The 20,021-nt window shown below is 48.2% G+C and overlaps 1 protein-coding gene across 1 annotated transcript; it reads right to left on the bottom strand.

The window, feature by feature from the left end:
• Positions 1-2,000: 2,000 nt before the first annotated feature.
• On the bottom strand, positions 2,001-20,021 carry mxd4 (MAX dimerization protein 4). The gene is made up of 6 exons (XM_040187257.2): positions 19,721-20,021; positions 18,979-19,078; positions 15,993-16,022; positions 5,798-5,912; positions 4,485-4,647; positions 2,001-4,000 (listed from the first exon to the last, which is right to left on the bottom strand). Exons 1-6 carry the CDS (start codon positions 19,782-19,784, stop codon positions 3,804-3,806), a joined length of 669 nt encoding a protein of 222 aa, XP_040043191.2. The 5' UTR covers positions 19,785-20,021; the 3' UTR covers positions 2,001-3,803.

Here is a 20,021-nt window from a genome sequence, read left to right as displayed (position 1 = left end):
GAATACACAATACCTTTCAAAGTGTCTGCTAAAGTGTAAGCCAGCACCAGGTCGCCATGTGCGTACACTCACACAAAACAACAAAAAAAAGGAACTTGTATAACATTTTCTGAATGCATATTACACATCTGCTAAAAAGGAACGTTTTCACAGGACTCTGGCACAGAACTCTCCCCGGTCTGCACAGTACGTCGGCCAACACAAACTCTGCACGACACCCATTTGACTGTGGAGATGCAAAATAAGGAGGAAACACACAAAGCCTGCGGGTTCAGAAAGCGGGACGCTGACCTAAAGCATACTGGTAGTTAAAGCTACTTGTCCGGAGTCATAAAATCCAGCATAGAAGGTTTAAAAGTGACTATTTGGCAGGAATAATATTTAATGGGAGTCATTGCGTTGGCTTCTACATAATCACCGGTACTCAGCAAGCCTCGGAAAAGGTCTCCTTTTGTTTCTGATTTCATCTGAGTGAGCAGACCGGTTTGTTCTTCACACCGATTTCATCTCTGTCTGTCTGCTGACCTTCCCCCGAACATCAAACTGTGCTTCTGCACTCTTCCAGTACCCAACGCACCAAAGCAAATCTCTGCGCAACCGCAACATAAAAAGCGAATCTCAAATCTTGTCTGTGGAGGTTCTGATGATCTCTTGTATTACACTTACACACTATAATCTCGATGGGACTTTGATGTGTTAACCAACCAAATGTTACCGCGTTCATTCAGCTGCCGAAAGCCATTACAAGTCTGTTCCAAGTCCATTCTTCCACGACGACAGTGAATATTTTAATAATCTCATATCTGCCCCCTCCCCCCCTCGCGTTTCGCTGCGTCTCTATTCCGCCAGGAGGTTCTGTGCAAGGGAACACCTTCATGCCATTAATCTGGTTTGCCATGTCGTTCCTTTCGTCCAACAAACTAAGAAAGGACGTTTCTTATACAGTCACGTACAAATCCATTGACATTGATGTAAACTCTAGAATAGAAAACAGCGTTTTCATTGTCCTCCTGCAGTGTGGGGAGAGAGTGCCGATAGGAGGTCACCAAAGAGTAAAAAGTAAAACCACCCGCTTGGTTTTCCCACCCTGCCCGCCCAGCCTCCCTCGGAAAGCATGAGATGGTCATATTGCTGTGTGTCGAGAGGTCCTCTGGTCAATGGGGGGGGGGGGAACACTATTTTTGGGACTGACCACTGGGAGCGCGGAGGATTACACCTGTAAGCTGCCATTTGATTGGATTATTCTTTTATCGCTCCGATCCCAGTGACGCCATTGAACAAACACATAGTCAACATAACAATAACAAGTCAAGTGACAAACAATTAAAAAAGAAGATCAACACGCTTCAAGCCCAGAAGGTTTAGAGCCCCGTCGGTGACCATTCGGGGGGCGACTGGAAGCTGCCATGGGAGTTTACCAGTGTGCGGTTTCTTTTGCTTTTCTGTGACGGCCGGGCGTGGAGGGGGAGGGGGAGGTGGAGGGGGAGGGGGGGGGGGGTGCTGGACAGGGTGCTGCTCAGTGGAGACCAAAAGGGGGCCTTTTCTTTTTCTGCCAAATGTATTTCATCATGAAGTCTTCTCTCGGTGCGCCCCTCGCTGGCGGAAATGTTTTGGCACGGTGAGGGTGGGAAATCAAAGCTTTCAGGAGAGGAGGGAGGATGCGATCAGGAGGGGGGGGGGGGGGGGGAGTGTGACCTGAGTAGGGCCGGGGGGCGAGGAGGTGGGAGGGTGGGAGGGTCATAGGCTCACCAAGGCACAGAATGACAGCAGGAAAGTCACCCAAAAGGGGGAGGGGCCAGTGTTCCCCCGCCCCCACTCTCTGACCTCATGTCTGTCTGTCTCTCATATATTTATATAGATTTATATTTATACATAGATAGATATACTCGCTGTTTTTGTCCTTTTTGTTACAAGAGAACGTTTAGGAAAATATAATACAAAATTGAATAAGAAATATAGATTACACTGGTAGCTTGTTTTGTTTTTTGTGTCCTTGAGTCTTTTGTCGTTTGAATTTTTTTTGGTCAGACCTGCCATGGTAGACTGGCCCTTTTTTTATTTTATTCTTTAAGTGTTGGAACGCCAAGCTCTAAAGCCCGAAACTGGAGGCCTAATGATTATTAAACAGTCAGAGAGCGACAGAAGCAACTCCTCCGTCAATAGTGATCATTGCGTATAAGTTAAAGACAAATTAGAGGAAAAGATTTCATCTACAGCGAACTTCAGCACTGCTCCGAAGCTCCAGAAGTTAATAACAGATAGCAGAGAGAAAATAAGATTATTGACCTGGTTATAGAAATTAAAAGTTGAACTGAATGTGATTAGTTTGCTAAATTAGCTAAAACGAACGCCTCTACACATCATTAGAGCTGGCCTTTTTTTTTCTTTTCTTTTTTTAAAATACATTTTTCTTCACCTTTACATCTTTGACTTGCTAATCAGAACAAAAATCCACACACACACACAAATACGGCTTGAAAAAGTAACAAAGCCGTAGAGGACTGCAAACTCTGGTTTGATTGACGGCCTTGCGAGCGAAGAGAAGGATCCATTAGTGAAAGAGAAAAGAAGGTACAAGAAAAGGTCTCCCTCGAAACCTCATGGTCCACCAGAATCATCTAAACCCTCCGAGGAAGCACCCGCCTCTCGTATTTATTGCTACATCAATTCGCTACTGAGAGAGAAAATCTTTAAGGAATAGTTTTTAGTTATGAGGCAACTCCTTTTTTTTTTTTTTTTTTTTAAATTGACATAGTAGTCCATCCACACCATAGGGTGGTATAGTGTAGTGGTCAGTAGTGTGGAGTAGTGGTTAGGCGACCCAACCAGAGGGAGACGTGAGGGTTTGGACAGTAACTGTACATCTATATACATTCTCTCCTGTCTGCTGCTGCTCTGTAACTTTTTCTGTTTCACATTTGGTAATGAAGACGGGACTCCGTGTGCAGAAGCACATCCTAAAAAAAAAGTGGAAAGATGTTAAATAAGGGTCTGACATTTTGAGAGAGTTGGATGAGAAGATCGATTTCCCTCCCAACTGTTAAACGTGAAGCTTCAGCCAGGTCGGTTAGAGCATCCAGGCGGGAAACGACCCGGGCTCAGAAGTATTATTTCCTCAAATGTCAATATTCCTTAAATAGTCCATTTTTCTCGCTGTCATTTGTTTTTTCTACAATAGCTACCCTTGTAAATCTTATTGTGTGAAGGGAAGATAATGTGCGATGTACATAACTTTTAATGCTTTACCTTTTACTCGATGAAAGCCTCGCCTGCGTATTACCGCCTCAGGGAGAACAGACACTAAGCTTTTGTTTTCAACCTCTCTAACTCCCCCGCTTGTTCTTTCTCTCTTGCATACACACACACACACACACACACACACACACACACACACACACACACACACGCACGCACAATTCCTGATTAACAAGTCAAAGATGTCCATCGCACCACAGAGGTCCACATAAAAAACCCCCACAAATTTCCCTCTATGAGCCTGTGGAGACACTAAGTCGAGGGGCTGTGAGGGCGGCGGGAGGGCGGGGCGTGTCTGGAGGGGCGTGTTCAGGCAGGATACAGTAGGTGAGGTAGGGTCAGTGGTCGGGGCGGAGGGAGTCACAGGAAGGCTTGAGTGGCATTTCAGCCCCATCTACTTCCTGGAGAGCCGGGGGCTGGCAAAAGGGACATGTTCAGGGTGCAGCACCACCGTGGCCCGGTCCGGTGTAAGTGGCGGGCGGCGGCGGGAGAAGGCGAAGCTGAGGGGAGCGCGGAAGCCGGTCTGAGGGCGGAGGGCCGCGCGCCGTCTAGCAGTGGTGCGGCTGCAGTCTGTGGGAATGTGTGGCTGTGTAGCTGGTGTCGCTGGAGCTGCTCTGGAGGCTGTAGTGGTCCTCCTCCTCCTCCTCTTCCTCATCCTCCTCCTCCTCCTCCTCCTCTACGTCGCTGATGCTGTCCACGCTGTCCGCCGCCACGGGAGTGAACTCTATGCCCTCGATGTCCACCTCTGCAGGCAGAAAAAAAAAACATGCACATGGTTATTTTTGGCGCTGTTCACTAAGGGAAGAAGTGAGGAGGATACGGAGGGAGTGTGCAGCGCCGGCGGATTGAACCCAGGTTTAAGCAGCCGTTAAACTCCGAGCAAACAGGCAGATCTCTGTGCTCTCACAGCTAATCCCCCGCCCGCTAATAAACAACTGCTTGTGTGTTTACCAGGATTAACATACAAACTGTTAACAGTCCAAACGGAGCATTCCAGGGCAGCGTGTGACACTAAACTCAGGTTATTATTGGAAAGAACTGGGTCGTGCGAAAACTGAAAGGAACCTCTGTGCGACCATTCGCAGAGAGGCGTTACGCGCTGAATCGCTTTATGGCGCCACGCGTATCCGAACATCGTCTCCCAGAAGAACTTTGGCAGGGCTGCACCTTTTGTGCAACATAAAGTGACGGGGTAGCTCTGCACCCTTCGGTGCCGCGGGTCTGCGTACCTTGCTCGGAGTCGGTGGAGATGGTGGAGCCCAGGCTGTCGGTGCGGATGCGCTCCACGGATCCGGAGACCGAGAGCTGCTCCAGGCGGCGTTTGAGGTAGCGGTGCTCTCTCTGCAGCTGCTCCTTGGTGTTTAAAGCCTTCTTGTCTTGCTCCTCCAGCTTCTGCAGCGACACATAAATGCCAAGAATCAAGAATCTTACTATTTATTGATATCGGATGCCTTATATCTTTGCAAGAACATGGACTGACGCAATTTAACCACAACAATAAGCAGGTGGCTGAATGCCTGCTTGCAGGCTGTCGATCAGAAAGAGTCAAGAGAATCCGACTCCTGTAATCGTTCTCCTCAACCTGGGATCAGATTTCTTCACCTATTTGCATTTGTGAACTCTCTCGGTGGTGAATCAAAGCCAAGTCAAATGCGCGCCGCGTCTCGTGGAACGAGAAGACGCAACACTGACGAGAACCGGCGCACATCGTCTGAGCCGAGAGGACGTGCACCATAAACAGGAAGTGAAGGGTTAAAACTGGCCCCGTCTGGATTTTCCACCAACCACAGTGTTGCATGCTCGATCGGTACAGCTCGGCCTACGATGTACAGCTCACCGTCTGCACGGCAACGAACCGTATTTTGCCGACACTGTGTGTATTTTTAGCACTCCTGGAGCTACACGGTCACGGCTCCTGCTGCATGCTTTGATTTTTAAACATCTCGGATGCAACAGCTAATGAACTCCGGAGGGGAGGTTGCCCTCAAACGAATCAACATCCAATTATGTCCTCTGTCGTATCTAAACATCAGCCGACAAATGTCTTGAATATTCCCCTTTGCTGACGGATTAGTTTTCCTTTTTAGTCTCGGGAGGCGTTTTTTTTTTGCTTACAGTCGAACTGCTCTGATTGAGAGATTAGAAAACAATACAACCCTTAAAGAATGCGGGGGAGTAAAAACAAACACCTCAAAGACGAGTAAGAAGTAGGGCATGAGTTGGGAGCTCAACGATACGAGTTTTATCTAGTTTGACTACTTGTAACTCACAAGTATGTGCCTCTTACAATTTGTTTTTGGGGGGGGGGGGGATTAACTGATTATTTAGTCTAAGAATGTCTAAAAAAAAGTAGACAATTGCTGTGATAATTCACCAGAACCCACAGTAATGTTTATATATAGGTTATCAGAAACCAAATATATAGAACGGCCTTTTCGCTTGATAAATAGTTAAACAAATAGTTTTCTGACAGAAAAACGAAAGATGACTACGACGTGTGCCGATCTTCGTTGTGTTTGTTGTATTTGAATTTTTTTAATACCTTGATGTGCATCTTGGCCCTTTTCAGCAAGCTCAGTGTGGTGTGCCTGGTGCTGTCAGGACCCAAAGGCACCAGCTTCTTCAACTGCTCCAAGTACAGTCGAAGTTTGGCACGTCTGCAAACACACACACACACACACACACACACACAAGCACAGGGTGAGTCAGCAGACACCCACCAGCCGAAGAGTGAGCGGGCACCCACCCCACAGACACACTGACAAGCGTTCGCCCACATGTCCCCAGAAACAGATTCCGCCGCCACCTCCTTCTTCTCCTGCGCTGGGAAAGGTGCTCTGCAGCGATGGCCCCGATAGCGCGCGAGCGCTTCCAGTTGCTTAAACGAACCCGTTCAGATCCCACCGCGAGGAATCCCATCGGCCCGGCACGACAGAGCAGGAAGTGTCACACGCTGTTATAGTTGCGAAATACTTTTTCATCTCATGTCACGCAGCCAAGTGGCTCAACATTTAGCTTTCTTTCGCCTGACACACACTCAAGGAGCCAAATGGACCCTTAGCTGTGAGATTAGCCCCCCGTTTTTAAGGCAAATGTGTATTCTACTACTGGACCACAGTTGGGTTTCGCCTGCCTGTTTGACTGATTGTGGGTTTTGCTTCAGTTTGTTGGTGTACAACCTTGCATTGGACTCACTGGCACTAATGGTTTTTTTTTAACTCAGGGCAACAAATTGACCTCAATACAACTGCACCATGTGTAGCGATGCATTACCTCTGTCCATCTGCGCTGCGTATTTTACTTTTTACAAACCGTGTGTTGGACCCTGACCCCTCACCCTGCAGAACCCCCGGAGCCGGTGGGGAGACCCAAAGATCCAAAGTCACAGAATCAATTATTATTGAGCCAAGTGACGGCCATGAGAAGTGTCTCATCTGCTCCGGTCGCTCTGTCGCTTGAACTCAAGGCAGCAACCGCGGCCCCCGGAAAACCCTCCATCGCTGCCAAAACGCCTGCAGGCCAACGACCCCGGAGCCACTAGGAAACAGCTCACTGGGCCCTGCATGCTATTGACGACGGGGCAGAACTAATGACTGTGTGGACATTGAATGACTTGGAGCAGATATTGTATATATCCTCACAATTTCCTTTTTTTTTTTTTAAATCAGCAGATTATCTCCAGTGCCTGTCCTTGGACATTCAATTTTCCTCATGAAGGCCTTTCAACCCTCCATTAGTCATGCTAGTCCATGAACCGTTTCTTTGTTCTGATCCAGCCTTCCCCCTTCTCCCTCGTTCCTTTGGCCAACTCGACCCGAACGGTAAACAAACTCCAACAATGCAAGGTCTCCGCTGGCCGGTGCCGCAACCACAATAAACCTAATCAGAGAAATGAAGCTCTGCAGGGCCGGAGAACACACTCACAGTCTTTCCCTCTTTCCCCTTTTTCTTGTTTTTCAGGAAGGGCGTCGCCTGTGTTTTTCACATGAAGTAAGACCCTCTGACTGGCCTCCTCTATCTCACTTGGAGGTCAGCTGGAGGCCTGTGGGCAGCGAGAAAGTCTCCGGGCTGAACAAAGTAATCCAAAGTCATAAATGAAGGTTGCATGAATTTTTTATTTGATTTGATTGTAGTTATAAAAAAATTGCACCTGATTTAAATACATTAAAAAAAGGATTAGCGAGATGCCCTTTAAAACATCTCCACCTCACTACAGGTGCATACAGCCCCCCCCACCCAAAAGGGCGTGTGAAAGTGCTCTCTTTCTTTTATTTCCTTCTCTCCCAGGGGGGCCGTCCCCCACCCGGAGCCCTCCACCCCACTGCTCCACCCTGCCAATACCAACACACCCTCGTCCCACTGGAAAACAAGTGTCTTCTGAGGCCGAGGGGCGGGGGCCCACCTCCAACCTGCCCCGGTCCAGCCACATGAAGCAGTTGGACCGCGGCCAGGGGAAGCAGGCAGGAAGGAGCTGGGGGTCTGCAGCGGGGGGGGGGGTCTGGAAGGGAGCGGGGTCCGAGCTGGTGGGTTAAAAAAAGGGCCCTTTGAGTATGCAGTGTGCTCAGCTGCACCAGGCAGCGCTCCGCACACATCATCCGACGGGTAACTTGAGCCAACGGGCCTCTCTCTCTCTCTCGCTCGCTCTCTTTTATGATGAAAAAAGAAAAAACAAGGCGTTCCCCGGAATGCTCTGCCTGACTACCCACCTCCCTCAAAAAAAACCTATTTTTGATGAAAGAAATTCAGCACAGGCCCCACCTGTAGGCCCACCAGATATTTTACCTGGCATGCAGATGTAAGAAATACGCACAGATGCACTTTCACCACCTTGATGTGTGGAGATCTTTCAGTTCTCACATTAGATTCCGACGAAGTCGAACTGGGAACTTTTCAAACTACTTCTTTCAAAGAATATTTGCCCTTTGTTGTGTTGTTTTTGAATGTCACATTACACCAGTTTCTATTCAGAACAACCAAGCTGCAGCTTTCAGTGGCGCTAAATCCTACATGTGTCTCCTGGCTATAGCTTTCTTTATCGTGACTCTGTGCACATAAAACAGCTTCGTGTTTCTGATGCATAGTAAGACAGGACCTAAATTAACCCGGCAGTGTGTGTGTGTGTGTGTGCCTGCATGCTCCAGCCAAGATGCACATGTTCTCCCCGCCATGAGACGGGCTATTTATCTTCAAGAGCACACAGCCAATTAGGAGCAGGCTTGAGACCCTCCCTCACTCACGTTTGTTATTCCTAAACCAAGCCCCGGTCACGCTATGTTTATCAGATTGCCTCGAAAAGCCAAGCAAAGTGTGGCACCAGAGGGACGGGAATGTTTTGTCCACAAAGGAGAGCAGACATTTCGCACAGCTCCACGTGGTTCGGAATCAAATCAATTTTCCAATTTGTCTAGAAAATTTGATAAAGTTTGATTTATTCAGTCACAAATCACAATGTGACTGAGGTGTTGTCATACAAGAGTTTGAATTTTCGAGTTGGAAAGTTAGGATTCTAATATCCACAATATTGTTGGCATATTTTTGTTAATTCAATCAGTCTTGTTTAAAAGCGACAAAAAAAACACCCAGCAATTTCCTGCAGCTGAACCCGCAAGTCACGTCTGCGGGGAAATGACCACCTGACCGCTCTCACGTGCAGATAACCACGGGATGTCTGTCTGTCTGTCTGTCTGATCCGTGCCCCTCCTCTCCCCTCTCCATCCAGTGGCTCGGTGCCAAAGCAAAGCAAAGGCAGAGGAGAGAAAAAAACAAAAAGAAGCGTTTGCTCAGAAAGCGGCGCGCTAACTGGAATGAGTTCGTACCGAATCTTGACCAAGCTCCCATGATACATACAATACAATGCAATGTGTCCACACACAGATATCCTGGTAACAGCAGTGTCCCAGGACCGCCCCCCCCCGTGGCCCCTGGGGCCTGGAGATCTATGGGTACATTGGGAGCTGCGGAGCCTGAGAAGGCAGACTAGTGCAAACAGCGGACCCCCCTCACTCGCTGCTCTGTTTAATAAGCTCGCTGCAGCCCGGCGCATTCCTCAACCCATACGCACGGGGGCCGAGTGGCCTGCCTGGCGAGAAGCCAAACCCTGCTAAACGAAGGTCAAAGGTCATCAGAAACACCAGCGCACGGTTTCCTCTCACTGCAAGAATTGGTGTACCCCCCCCTCCTACCCCCCCAAAATGCGACACCAGGCCTCTGGTGTTGTTATGACTTGAGCCGGCAAGACTCCAGCACGAAGACTTCCCTGCTGGGTCTGTTTATCTTGTCAGCGCAATAATGCAATTTAATCTCAAAATGCGGTGTGAACATTCGGGGGGTCTAAATGAGTGGAGGTCGTTACAATGCATTCTTATATTTTTGGCCGTCTCTCAAATCTGGAGACGCAACAAAAAGAGGAGTCCGACTGTATTCTGTATGCTGCCTGCTGTTTTCCTCGGGCATCATGGATAATCGCCAACATTCTGGGTTGTTCTCACTTACAGTTTCACCCCCGAATAAAAGTGGTTTAATTGAACCTTCAAAAAACCCTCACAAACTCCGGAGTCCGGCTCCTTTGTTTACCGCAAGGCTTCGTCATGTGAAGTAAGAGTGGGGCAGGGGTTGCGTGTCTGGATCCCTATTGTTGCCGTAGTGGAATTTGGGGGTTGCTAGGGAAGGGGCTGCACATCTGGCTGGCAGGTTCCTGGGGGAGTGCGAGGCCAGATGGGAGGGATTGTTTAGGTGATGAGGGACCGTACTCTCGGCCTCGTCCTACAAACACTGGCCACGTCACCCCGGCATAAAACCTCCGTTGTCGAGTCTGGGACGAGCCGTATATTGTATTTTTTTCTGCCAGAGAGGATGCCACGCCCACCAACTGTGTGTGCAGTGACAACAGCGGGGAGAGACGGACAACGCGAGTCTCCCCCCTCCCCGTAAACACGTTCTCCCGGCGGCAGGAACCTGGACCTCGCCCTCTCCCGTGACTCCTGTCTCACACGCGAGCTGCAAACAGAAACTGGAACGCACGGCGACAGCAGCGCAGACGAAGGGAGGGGCCTGGTTGCTTCACTACTTGTGTCATTGCGCTATTTGTTAAGAGACTCCGCGTGCTTTACTGGTGATTAAACAACAGGAAACTGCAGAATTAGGCAGACTGTCGTAGTATTTCCACAAAACTGAAACAACCACTGGGCGGGACTAAGGAATGCCTTGTCGTTAGATTCACTCGACCTTTTTTTCGGGCACTAAAACGATCCCCTGTGGGAGCGTGGACCGCTACAAAGTTCCTTCCTCAGCATCGTTTGAAGAAAAACAGACGGCACATAAGAGTTTGCGCAGGGGAGCAGAAAGAAGAAGGGTGGAATTAAAGATCCGCCGTGCATCACTCACTCATTTAAACGCAATGGGAAATTACAGAGATTTAACAGGCCTTCCGCCGTGTGCGTTGAACAGTGCATCTGCAAACGTTGGGACGGACTAGCAGAGACAAGTTCAGCGAGCTCTGCTTTTATAAAGCGTCCTCCCCAGCGATCAACGCGCGGGGATCTGGTGGCGCGAGAGACGATCGCAGCGTCCATGTTTACTGTGGACGTTTGTCTGTTTATTTCTGCGAGGAGGCCGTGGAACAGTTGGGCGGGGTCCTACTCGAGGAGATAGTAAACAGAAACAAGAAATGTCTCATACACAAACTGATTCTTATTTATTCAGGACCTTTTTTTTCCCCTTGTGAATTGAAATAGATTGTTTCCTTTCAGTTTAAAGCCAGAGGAGGCCACAATGCGAGGGATCGACCCCAGGCTTACTCCTGTTGTTGAACATGGAGGAACAAAACCAGAGACACACATTGATGAATAACACACCTAATCCGCTCCATCGATGCGTCAAATCAAACAAATATTTGCCCCGCGACTCCGTGCTTGCCAAAAATAACATTCTCTGCAGCGGCATCGCGCATCGGACGCCACGCCAAAGCATTCAAGTAATACACGACCTGCAAGTTTTTGTGACCCCCCCCCCCCCCCCCCCCATCGAACCCGCTCGGCCTAAAACCGAGTCTGTTACTTAACCGCATTCCAGCACATGTGTCCACACTCCGCCACTCCGCCGACCTGAATTCCAGGCCGCCTGCTCGACCCACAAAGCAGCCACATCGTACGCCGCCTCGCGCTCCCTCTCTCCGGCAACGCTCAAAAATGCCGTAGTCTCCTCTCTCCCTCGGTGGAGGGGAGGCGGGGGGGGGGCAGAGGCCGAACCATGAATGGTTCAGTCAACTCACCCTCCTCCCTCTTCTACGCCTTTTCACGTCTTTCTTTAATAGTTTTTTTGTTGTTGTTTCTTTTGCCCGTGAAACCCCCCAAAAAGCTAAGCCCCTCCTCGTTAAAGGGCATCCTTTTGCTTTTGCGGCGGCGAAACCCGTTTACTGACACAGAAAACGCGCTGGTGCCTCCAGCGACGACACCTGAGAGGGAGCGCGCCTAAATGTCAGCCTCCAACATTCAAGTTCACCCACTCAGATTTCTGCGTGAATTGATCTACACACTGCTGGCAGCCGACCAATAGCGCATTTTTCTTGCTGTTTGTCACAAAACGGCCTCACAACGGTTACGTCATCGACTGTCACACAGTTATGTTCTCTTACTTCAGCAAATGTGGAACAACTTGGACAAAGCCGGTGTGTCGTGGTGTGGGGCGAAATGGCGAAATGCATCCGGTGGGGAAAGGTTTGCCTAACAGTTGATCTGAGTTGTTGTCTTTAAAATAAATTTCTCCACAGTCGGACTACTTTGAATAAATAATTCCAACTGATTTTTTATGATTTTATTTAATAGATTGGCGAGACGCAGAAATCCCAATCTGATTATTTTATCTGTAAATATATGTATCCACATAAATACAATTATTAAATTACATTACAGGTCATTTAGCTGACGCTTTTTTATCCAAAGCGACTTACATTACACTTTAAACCCCTGGCTTTTTCACATTTTGCCCGGGGAGCAATTGGGGGTTAGGTGTCTTGCTCAGGGACACTTCGACTTGAGACATGGTGCAGCTGGGACTTGAACCACCAACCTCGCGGTTCCCAGCGGACCCGCTCTACCCCCTGCGCCACAACAACCCTAAATCTTTTAACTATTCTGACAATGAATAATCAATCAATCTTACTACGTTGATGTTCCCTTGCCTTGAGGTATTTGACACTTTATTGACATAACAAATTTGATTTGATTTGAATTTGATAATTAACGGACCTCGTTGCTACAAATTGCTTGTGTGGTCTACACGTACCTTTAGATTGGACCGCGTACAGCACATGTCACGCAGACAGAATTACTCCAGGTTTTCACACTCACATGAGGAATGTACGTGAGTTACATTTGAGGAAGTTAAGTTCAAAAGCCACATGCAATCATGTGAGCATGTGAATTCCACACCGAATGCAAAACAGGGAGGAATAAAGGGTTCCACTTTTGTCAATGTACCTGCCCTATAACTCGCCCTATAGGATTATTATTCATTTTTAAAGGCGGGATGCTGACATGTTATGAACTTAACTTCAACTGTATTCACAGAAGCTGCGTCTTCTGCAGTGCACATTCAGATGCAGATGAACAGACAAAGACCTTGCTATCTTCCTTATAAATGCACGATCACGAAAGAAGAGTTATGCCTCTAAAAAGGAGGGAAAGGGTGATAAAGGCCCTCTGTGAGAAGGGAGCTCTGCCTTTCTCGTCCTTGCTGCCTCGGGTTTCTGCTGACTCAAACACTCTGCGGAGTGAAAAAAAGCACAGAGCCAGAATGAGGAGGAAAAAAAAAAACATAACAGAAAAACCAGATGCCGTCTCTGGAGAAAGAAGGAGACGAAGAGCTGTGGGACGGCTCTCCCCCTCCCCATCGAGACAACGCCATAACTCTCTCACACACACACACACACACACACACACACACACACACACACACACACACACACACACACACACACAGGAGCTTCACTCCAAGGGGCAGAGTTCCTCAAAGCCAAATAAGTCATTTATCACAGCAGGGAGTAGAAGACACCGGGAGAGTGAATTTAATTAGAGAGAAGAATAACCGTGACCAACTGAGGGCCGGCTCCTGTGTCCACGAGGCGCATGTTCATTTGGAGCCACGTTAGGTGTCGCCCAGTCGCTGTGCATCAGCTCGGTGTGCAATGCATCGTAAGAGAATACTGTTTGTTGAAATCTATTTCCTGTAAATAGGTGATGTGCGGGAAAGCGAAACATCAGTAGTTTCACATTTTGCTGGCTTTTTTTTTTTTTTTCATTCTAGAAAAGGAAACTTGTGCCGAAGGCGTGACGAAGAGCGGTGGAATTCAGAAATGGGAAGGAAGCAGTGCCAGCGGGGAGACCGACCGCACGGCGGCATTCGGTTTCCCCGAAACGTCTGAGGCCGCCGCACTCTGCAGCTCCGGCCTGTGCAAAAGGCAATGACGAGAGAGAGAGAGAGAGAGAGAGAGAGAGAGAGAGACAGCAGAGTCACCCTGGAGACGGTCTATCCTGAGCTGTCACGGCTGCACTCCGGCTGCAGCAGATAAGCAGGCGACCCCGCGAGGAGTGGCTGGCTCCCGCCCAGACGTCTCGCTCTGATAGGAGGACACAAATATATGCACGGTGCCGCTTGGCGGTTCTGTGAGAGACACCTAGCACGCAGGAGACCACTGAGCGGCCTGTATGCTTTTTTTTTTGAGCGGAAAAAAATTCTTTATCTAGAAGTTGGCCCTCTGGACCCTCGACGAATGGCTCCAAAGTAGGCCCGAGCCGCCAACCTCTAATGACCTCAATATTTGAGGTCACGCACAATATTTGCGCTTTTTCCGATACAGTCAAAGGGGCTCTGTGGTGTGGCGGGTTTGCTTGTTCTCCTCGTTTTCTCTGGGTACCCTGGCTTCCTCCCACAGTCCAAAGACATAGCTTGAATGGTGACTCTATATATACTGTATATATAAAACAGATGACTGACGGACAATATGGTCAATACCTCCGGTGTACATTTGATCGCTCACTCTGCCTGCCACGAAGACACACAGTACGAGGACGCGCTGTGAGGCGAACGTGATCAAACAAAGACGGTGAGTCAGTGCTCAAGCAGCAGCTTTCCGAGCAAACACTGGGATTGTCGAAGATGAACCGTGTATGATTCCTTTGAATGGCATACCAGCAGGGTTGGAACGGGTGGAATTTCGGCTTTCGGTTCCACTCGTGATCATTTGTTTTAGATAACCGATCGCTCGGAAGTAAGAGGACTTTGTATCAAAGTGTTTGTTATTTGGGTCAAAAGCCCCCGACCCAACAGATAGTTGTGATGCCAAAATAAGAAGATCTGCAAAAATCTTCAGCAGCTGAAACCAGCACATTTTGCTCACGTGAGCATCAAAATGTTCATTTAATTTCTGTTTCTGTTCACAACACCAGCACCACAGCTGGTTTGAACGCAGCACGTACACATTTACTGTAAATGACGTGCCAGCTTCCACCTGTAACACCTGCATGTCCGGAGTAATGACCGTGTAATTTGAAGGTGCGTCACGTTGCCGAGGATCACAAAGATACCCGGTCACCGCACAGGACGTCATTTCAAATAAGCGGGTGGAACTTTTTTTTCCCTCACAAACATTACACTCAGTGATGTACAAAATAAACGTCTTTTTTAGAAACCCGTGGCCGCGGTGACGCCAAGGGAAGTGACTAAACCGATTATTGGAACACTTTACCGGCACTTGCATTTGGCAGTTTGACCGGTCACTTGGATTGGTAACCGACCGCACCCGTCGTCGGACGTGAGGTAACCGCCGTGTCTCAACACCTGCCGAGCGATCAGCCGGGCCCGTCTCCGTCTCCCAGGTCAGGGAGGAATATGTCCCAACCCGCCTCGGGCTTCTCTCGTCAGCGCTGCACACCCATTACTCACTCCTAGACACGTGACCGGCCAACCCCAATCCCTCCGCGGCGGGGGATTGACGGTGTGTCACGCACACGCGGGCCGACAACAACGACACACCCATCTCGGCCTCAGCTGGTTTTTTCGCGAATCCGCTCTGGCAGGCGTTATTTGGCGGGGGTTTTTGGTAGGAATCAGCTCGTGGTGACCTTGATGTAGCTGTTAGAAATAAGCAGAGCAAAACGTTTTGCTTCTTCCACCAACCACCTTCCCTGAAGTGGCTTTAAGCTTTGTAGTATCAAAGAGAAGTTGTGCCTCCTGACAAGAAACCCCATTGGATTTGTGAAACATAGAGACAAAAAACAGACAAGTCTAATGAGACCAGATATCACATCGCTGCAAGCACAGCGCTGTACCCCCGAGGGGGGGAAGGAAAGAGGTGGAGTGAGATGCATGCTGGGGGTAGCAGAGCGGGATATCCGTGTGTGTGTGTGTGTGTGTCTGTGGGCCTCTTAATTTTGGTCTAGATTCACCCCGCCTCCGTTCTCAGTATCAGCCTGTTCAGGATTATCACATTACTGACAGGACTCCCTCTCTCCGTACGACGGGTCTCATCCGTGAAGTGGAGACAGATCTAATCAACACGAATCTCGAAAACGAGGGATTAAATATCACTGTGCTTTTTACTGTGAGGACAAATATCTTGACCGTTTACCTGCGTCTCTTCGCTCAGGATGTCTGCAACTCAAGGCTGCTCGTAAAAAACAACAACAACACGCACATGCAAATCATTCAAACGCGACGGAGGGTCTCCGATGAGATCTTACCTGTGTTTCTCCAGCTCGTTGTGCGACGATCTGTGAGGATGAAAATAGGAAGAGGAGCGTCAAATCGGTGCCAAAATACCGTCAAAAAACCACACACACTCAAATCACATGACCAGAGAGGGAATGTGCGATGTAATGACAATCCAAAATGAACTCTTAATGTAAGACACACGAAAGCAACATGACTGAAAGACAGCGAAAGGAAAAATATCCAATGATGGAGTTGATTTCTTTCTGCTTTTTTCTTTTGCCTATTTGAGTTGCTTTGAAACAATTATTTTTGTAATAACAATACTTCAAAACAGGCCTCGAGCGAGCAGCACAACGGCTGGATCTCATATTCTGTCAATAGACATCCATGACAAATGTGCAAAAATGTAGTAGATCATTTTTTCCACGTCTGTGTGACGTCTGTCACAGAGTGTGCAGCTGAGCGCAGGGTTGACTCTGAGAGAGAGGGAGAGAGAGAGAGAGACCCCCCCCCCGGCTCTCACAGGCATACAAACAGCGTGCACGCACTGTTGTTGTTGCTGCACTCTGGCTGAAAAGCAGAGGGATACTTTAAAAAAAAACAAACACACGCACACCCGGACGCCTGGAGGCCCGAGACGCTGCAGAGTTTGTGTGTTCACGAGGCCGTCATGGATACCGCGGCGGTAAAAACAAAACAGCGACAACAAAAGGCCGGACACACAATTAGCCTTTTTAGGGTTTTTCTCGCTGTTCGAGAGCCCCTTGCGCTCGTGAAGCAGTGGTTCCCACAGCTGCAGGAGGCCAAGGCGGTGACACCGCCTGCTGCAGCAGAAAAGGGGTTACGGTTGAGCGTGTAAGTGCGAGTGCTGTGGCGCCGGCCCCAAAATCCTCCCATAAGGAGGACAGGATGTTTCCCCGCCGCTAGTAAAGCGATTGAAAAGGCCGTCACCGAGGAGGAAGTTGTGCTATTGAGGCTTGCACAAATTGGGGAAATGTCCCAGACAAAGCACAGGGCATGACCAGGAAATAATAAGAGCGACTTTCAGAGGAAGGGAATGCACGCAGACCTGCAACGGCAGCAGGTTAATACACACACCTTTACATGTTATGTAAAATAATGGTGTGTCATGCAAAGGACGGTGGTATGGTATAAACTTGGCCCTGACGATCAAAGGTACACAAAGCAGCCACACATATGCCTTTTTTTTAAATGGGATGAAACATGACAAAACACTGCCTTGTCTTCACAAGAAGACATTTAAGGGATGCAAAATAAGTCACTATTTATGTTATCGTTATATATAGCGTGACAGAGAGGTGAAGCAGGAAATACTCCTGATGTTTTATTTATTCAAACCATTTTGATTTGGAAAAGTCTATGAATTAAACAAGGAAAGTCCACCTGGGTTTTTTTCTTTCTGCGTTCAGAAACTCCCAACGTTTTTTTTCTTCTTTTTTTCACATCCTCAAATATTGCATCATTGCAAAACATGTGACATGGTGGTTTTGCCGATTTGTTAATGATTTCGAACCTTATGACAAACAGCTCATGGTTCTAACCAAGCGACGCTTTTAACAAACAGCCAAACACTTCAAGCATGTTTTTATGTTCCCCAACCCGGCATCCTGTTGATACTTCAAAAAAAAAAAAGAAACGGTAAGAGAGTATAAAGGGAAACGGGGAATTTGGCCCACAGTGCAGTTACAAGAAAAGGAGGGAGAAGCCGGTCTGGTGCGTAAAGCTTTGTGCGCTGGGGTTTGTCACAGTGTGTAGGTGTCTGTTTGAGCCGCCACACCCACATACATACACACACACACGCACGCACGCACCTAAACAATTGTGTTGCCGTGTCTGACTATGGGTCAACGCAATGCGGATGAGACTGCATTTTCATTTGTGACAAAAATAGAAATATATTCACAGAGCCATACGCCCTTAAAAGGCGTGAAGTTGTGTTACCATAGGTTGATATTCTGTACGTCCAATGATGAGTGTCTCACTACTGAGGAAACTACGCTTCCTTAAACTGATATTAGCCGATGGGAACGTTTTTCTGTTTCTCACCGGACCTTTATGTTCGAGTGTTCCTGGGAATATCACTTGTGAACTATAGATGTTTGTTTATGCATGTTGCATAAAGCCTGGGATGTAAATCAACACAATCATGTTATCCACAGGAGCCGATAGGATGAATCGATGATAAGAAAATGAAGCAGGATTACATTACAAATGCAAGCATTTTTCCCTCTTCAAATTACATTTTATCCGCAAAACTTCAATAATAAAAATCAGTAATCAATAAATAATTTGCCCATGGCGGATGCAGTGTTGGATAACAGGCCCATTAACTACACCAGATTACATTTTAACTTGCTGATGTCGGTTTGTACCTTTAACCAGCTGGTTGACTGGTCAAGAAAGAGCAACAGAACAGCACAGAACCGAAACTGAAACCTAAATGGATTCCCTCATGTGTTATTATTCTGTGCGATTCTATGTCGGTGCAGTATGTCAATGGAGTTGGAATGTGTGTGTGTGTGTGTGTGTGTGTGTCTGTAGGGAGGTGTGTGTGTGGGGGGGGGGGCGGAGGGGGTACTTCCAGGGGGCAAACGACACTTTAATGTAACATCAGACACACTCACACCCAAAGACACACCACATGAAAAACAAAACTTCATGCAGAAGCGAAAGGTTACGTGCATGTCGGCCGCGTTGTCTCTCACCACGGGTGTGTGTGTAGGGGGGGGGCGGCGCGGGCGCGCGCGTACGTATGTACGTGCGTGCGCGCGCGCGTGCGTGCTTGTAAAAGCGAAAGAGTGGGAGCAGCAGAGTTGACAGTGTACGCGTGGCAGTGTTTATCGGAGAGACCAAAACAGAGAGCCCAGCCCAGCGAAGGCAGTGCGCGTGAAAAACACCCCGCCCTCCTCTCTACTCCCACCCGATGCGTGCGCGTTCCCACACGCCAGGACTCACAAACAAGCAAACAAATACAGGGAAAGAAAATATATTTACCGATTGTTCAGAGGCTTTCTGGAGATTGCCGAGGCTTTCGTTTTCTTAGTGGAAAAGTCGCTCCTGTACGGTAAAACGGACGCGTAACCGTGTTCTGCCTCTGCACAGCAAACAGAACAACACATGTCAATATCACCGAGGCGTCTGCGAGGATCCACCATCATTAGAAAAATAAAGATGTCATTCATTCGGAGAAGGGGGGTGGGAGGGGGGGGGGGGGGGGGGGGGCATGAAATAGCTATAGATGCCATAAGGGGGGGAAAAAACAGAAAAAACACGTGATCGATCGTCAGTGCATACGGTGCTGTGGAGCCCTCAGCAAGGTGTTTTATTTGTGCATGTTACATGCTGGTTAATGTCCATCTGTCGCGGTGACACCGTCTGGACCTTCTCAATGTCACCGGTCACTCATTTCCAGAGAGCGAATAATAACACGGGAGCAGCCTTCCCTCTTGAGTACACACAACACGTGAGCGGTATCAGACACGTACACAGTTCAATAATACGCCACCTACTTTGAATAATAATAACAATACAAATAATAATATACAGCTACTCCTTTGCTCGCATGTAGGCTACTGGGTCCAGTTGTCGCCCAGCGTCCCATTGTCTGTGGAGTGACATCATACCTGCACTATGGCAAACTTTACGTATAAGATGCGTTAAGCTAGCCGCCGTCCACATGCGCGAATAAACACCAGCCTCGGAAATACTGTCACTTTGTCACTTTGGCTTAGAATACCTCTGTCTCTTCTTTCCAAGTACTCTGCAGCCTCCAGCAGAATTAAAAGAGAATTAAGTTCCATCTCGTTGTTGTCTTGTTATAAAAAAAAAATTTAAAAAATAAAAAAATAGAAGTTATCTTTTTACACAGATGTTGAAGTCATGAAGTAATGGGGTTGGAATCCTAAAAAACTGTTTCGGGACGGTGCGCGAGCGCAGCTATATTCAGTTGTGAGTCTTGGTGACTACAAACTACAGTATCAACAGCACCTAACTAAAACTCGGCAAAGTGAGTGATCGCACTCGCGTCCAATGAGAAG

This window comes from Gasterosteus aculeatus, chromosome 9, assembly GCF_964276395.1.
Source record: "Gasterosteus aculeatus chromosome 9, fGasAcu3.hap1.1, whole genome shotgun sequence".
NCBI lineage: Eukaryota > Metazoa > Chordata > Actinopteri > Perciformes > Gasterosteidae > Gasterosteus > Gasterosteus aculeatus.
This window is presented reverse-complemented; position numbering and strand designations above follow the sequence as displayed.

Excerpts from the sequence above, each read along its gene's own strand:
- mxd4 (XM_040187257.2), bottom strand. The coding sequence starts at position 19,784 with ATGGAACTTAATTCTCTTTTAATTCTGCTGGAGGCTGCAGAGTACTTG. Across the intron at positions 19,079-19,720 it reads CTTGGAAAGAAGAGACAGAG|AGGCAGAACACGGTTACGCG; the intron begins GTATTCTAAGCC and ends TTTGCTGTGCAG. Across the intron at positions 5,913-15,992 it reads AACGAGCTGGAGAAACACAG|ACGTGCCAAACTTCGACTGT; the intron begins GTAAGATCTCAT and ends GTGTGTTTGCAG.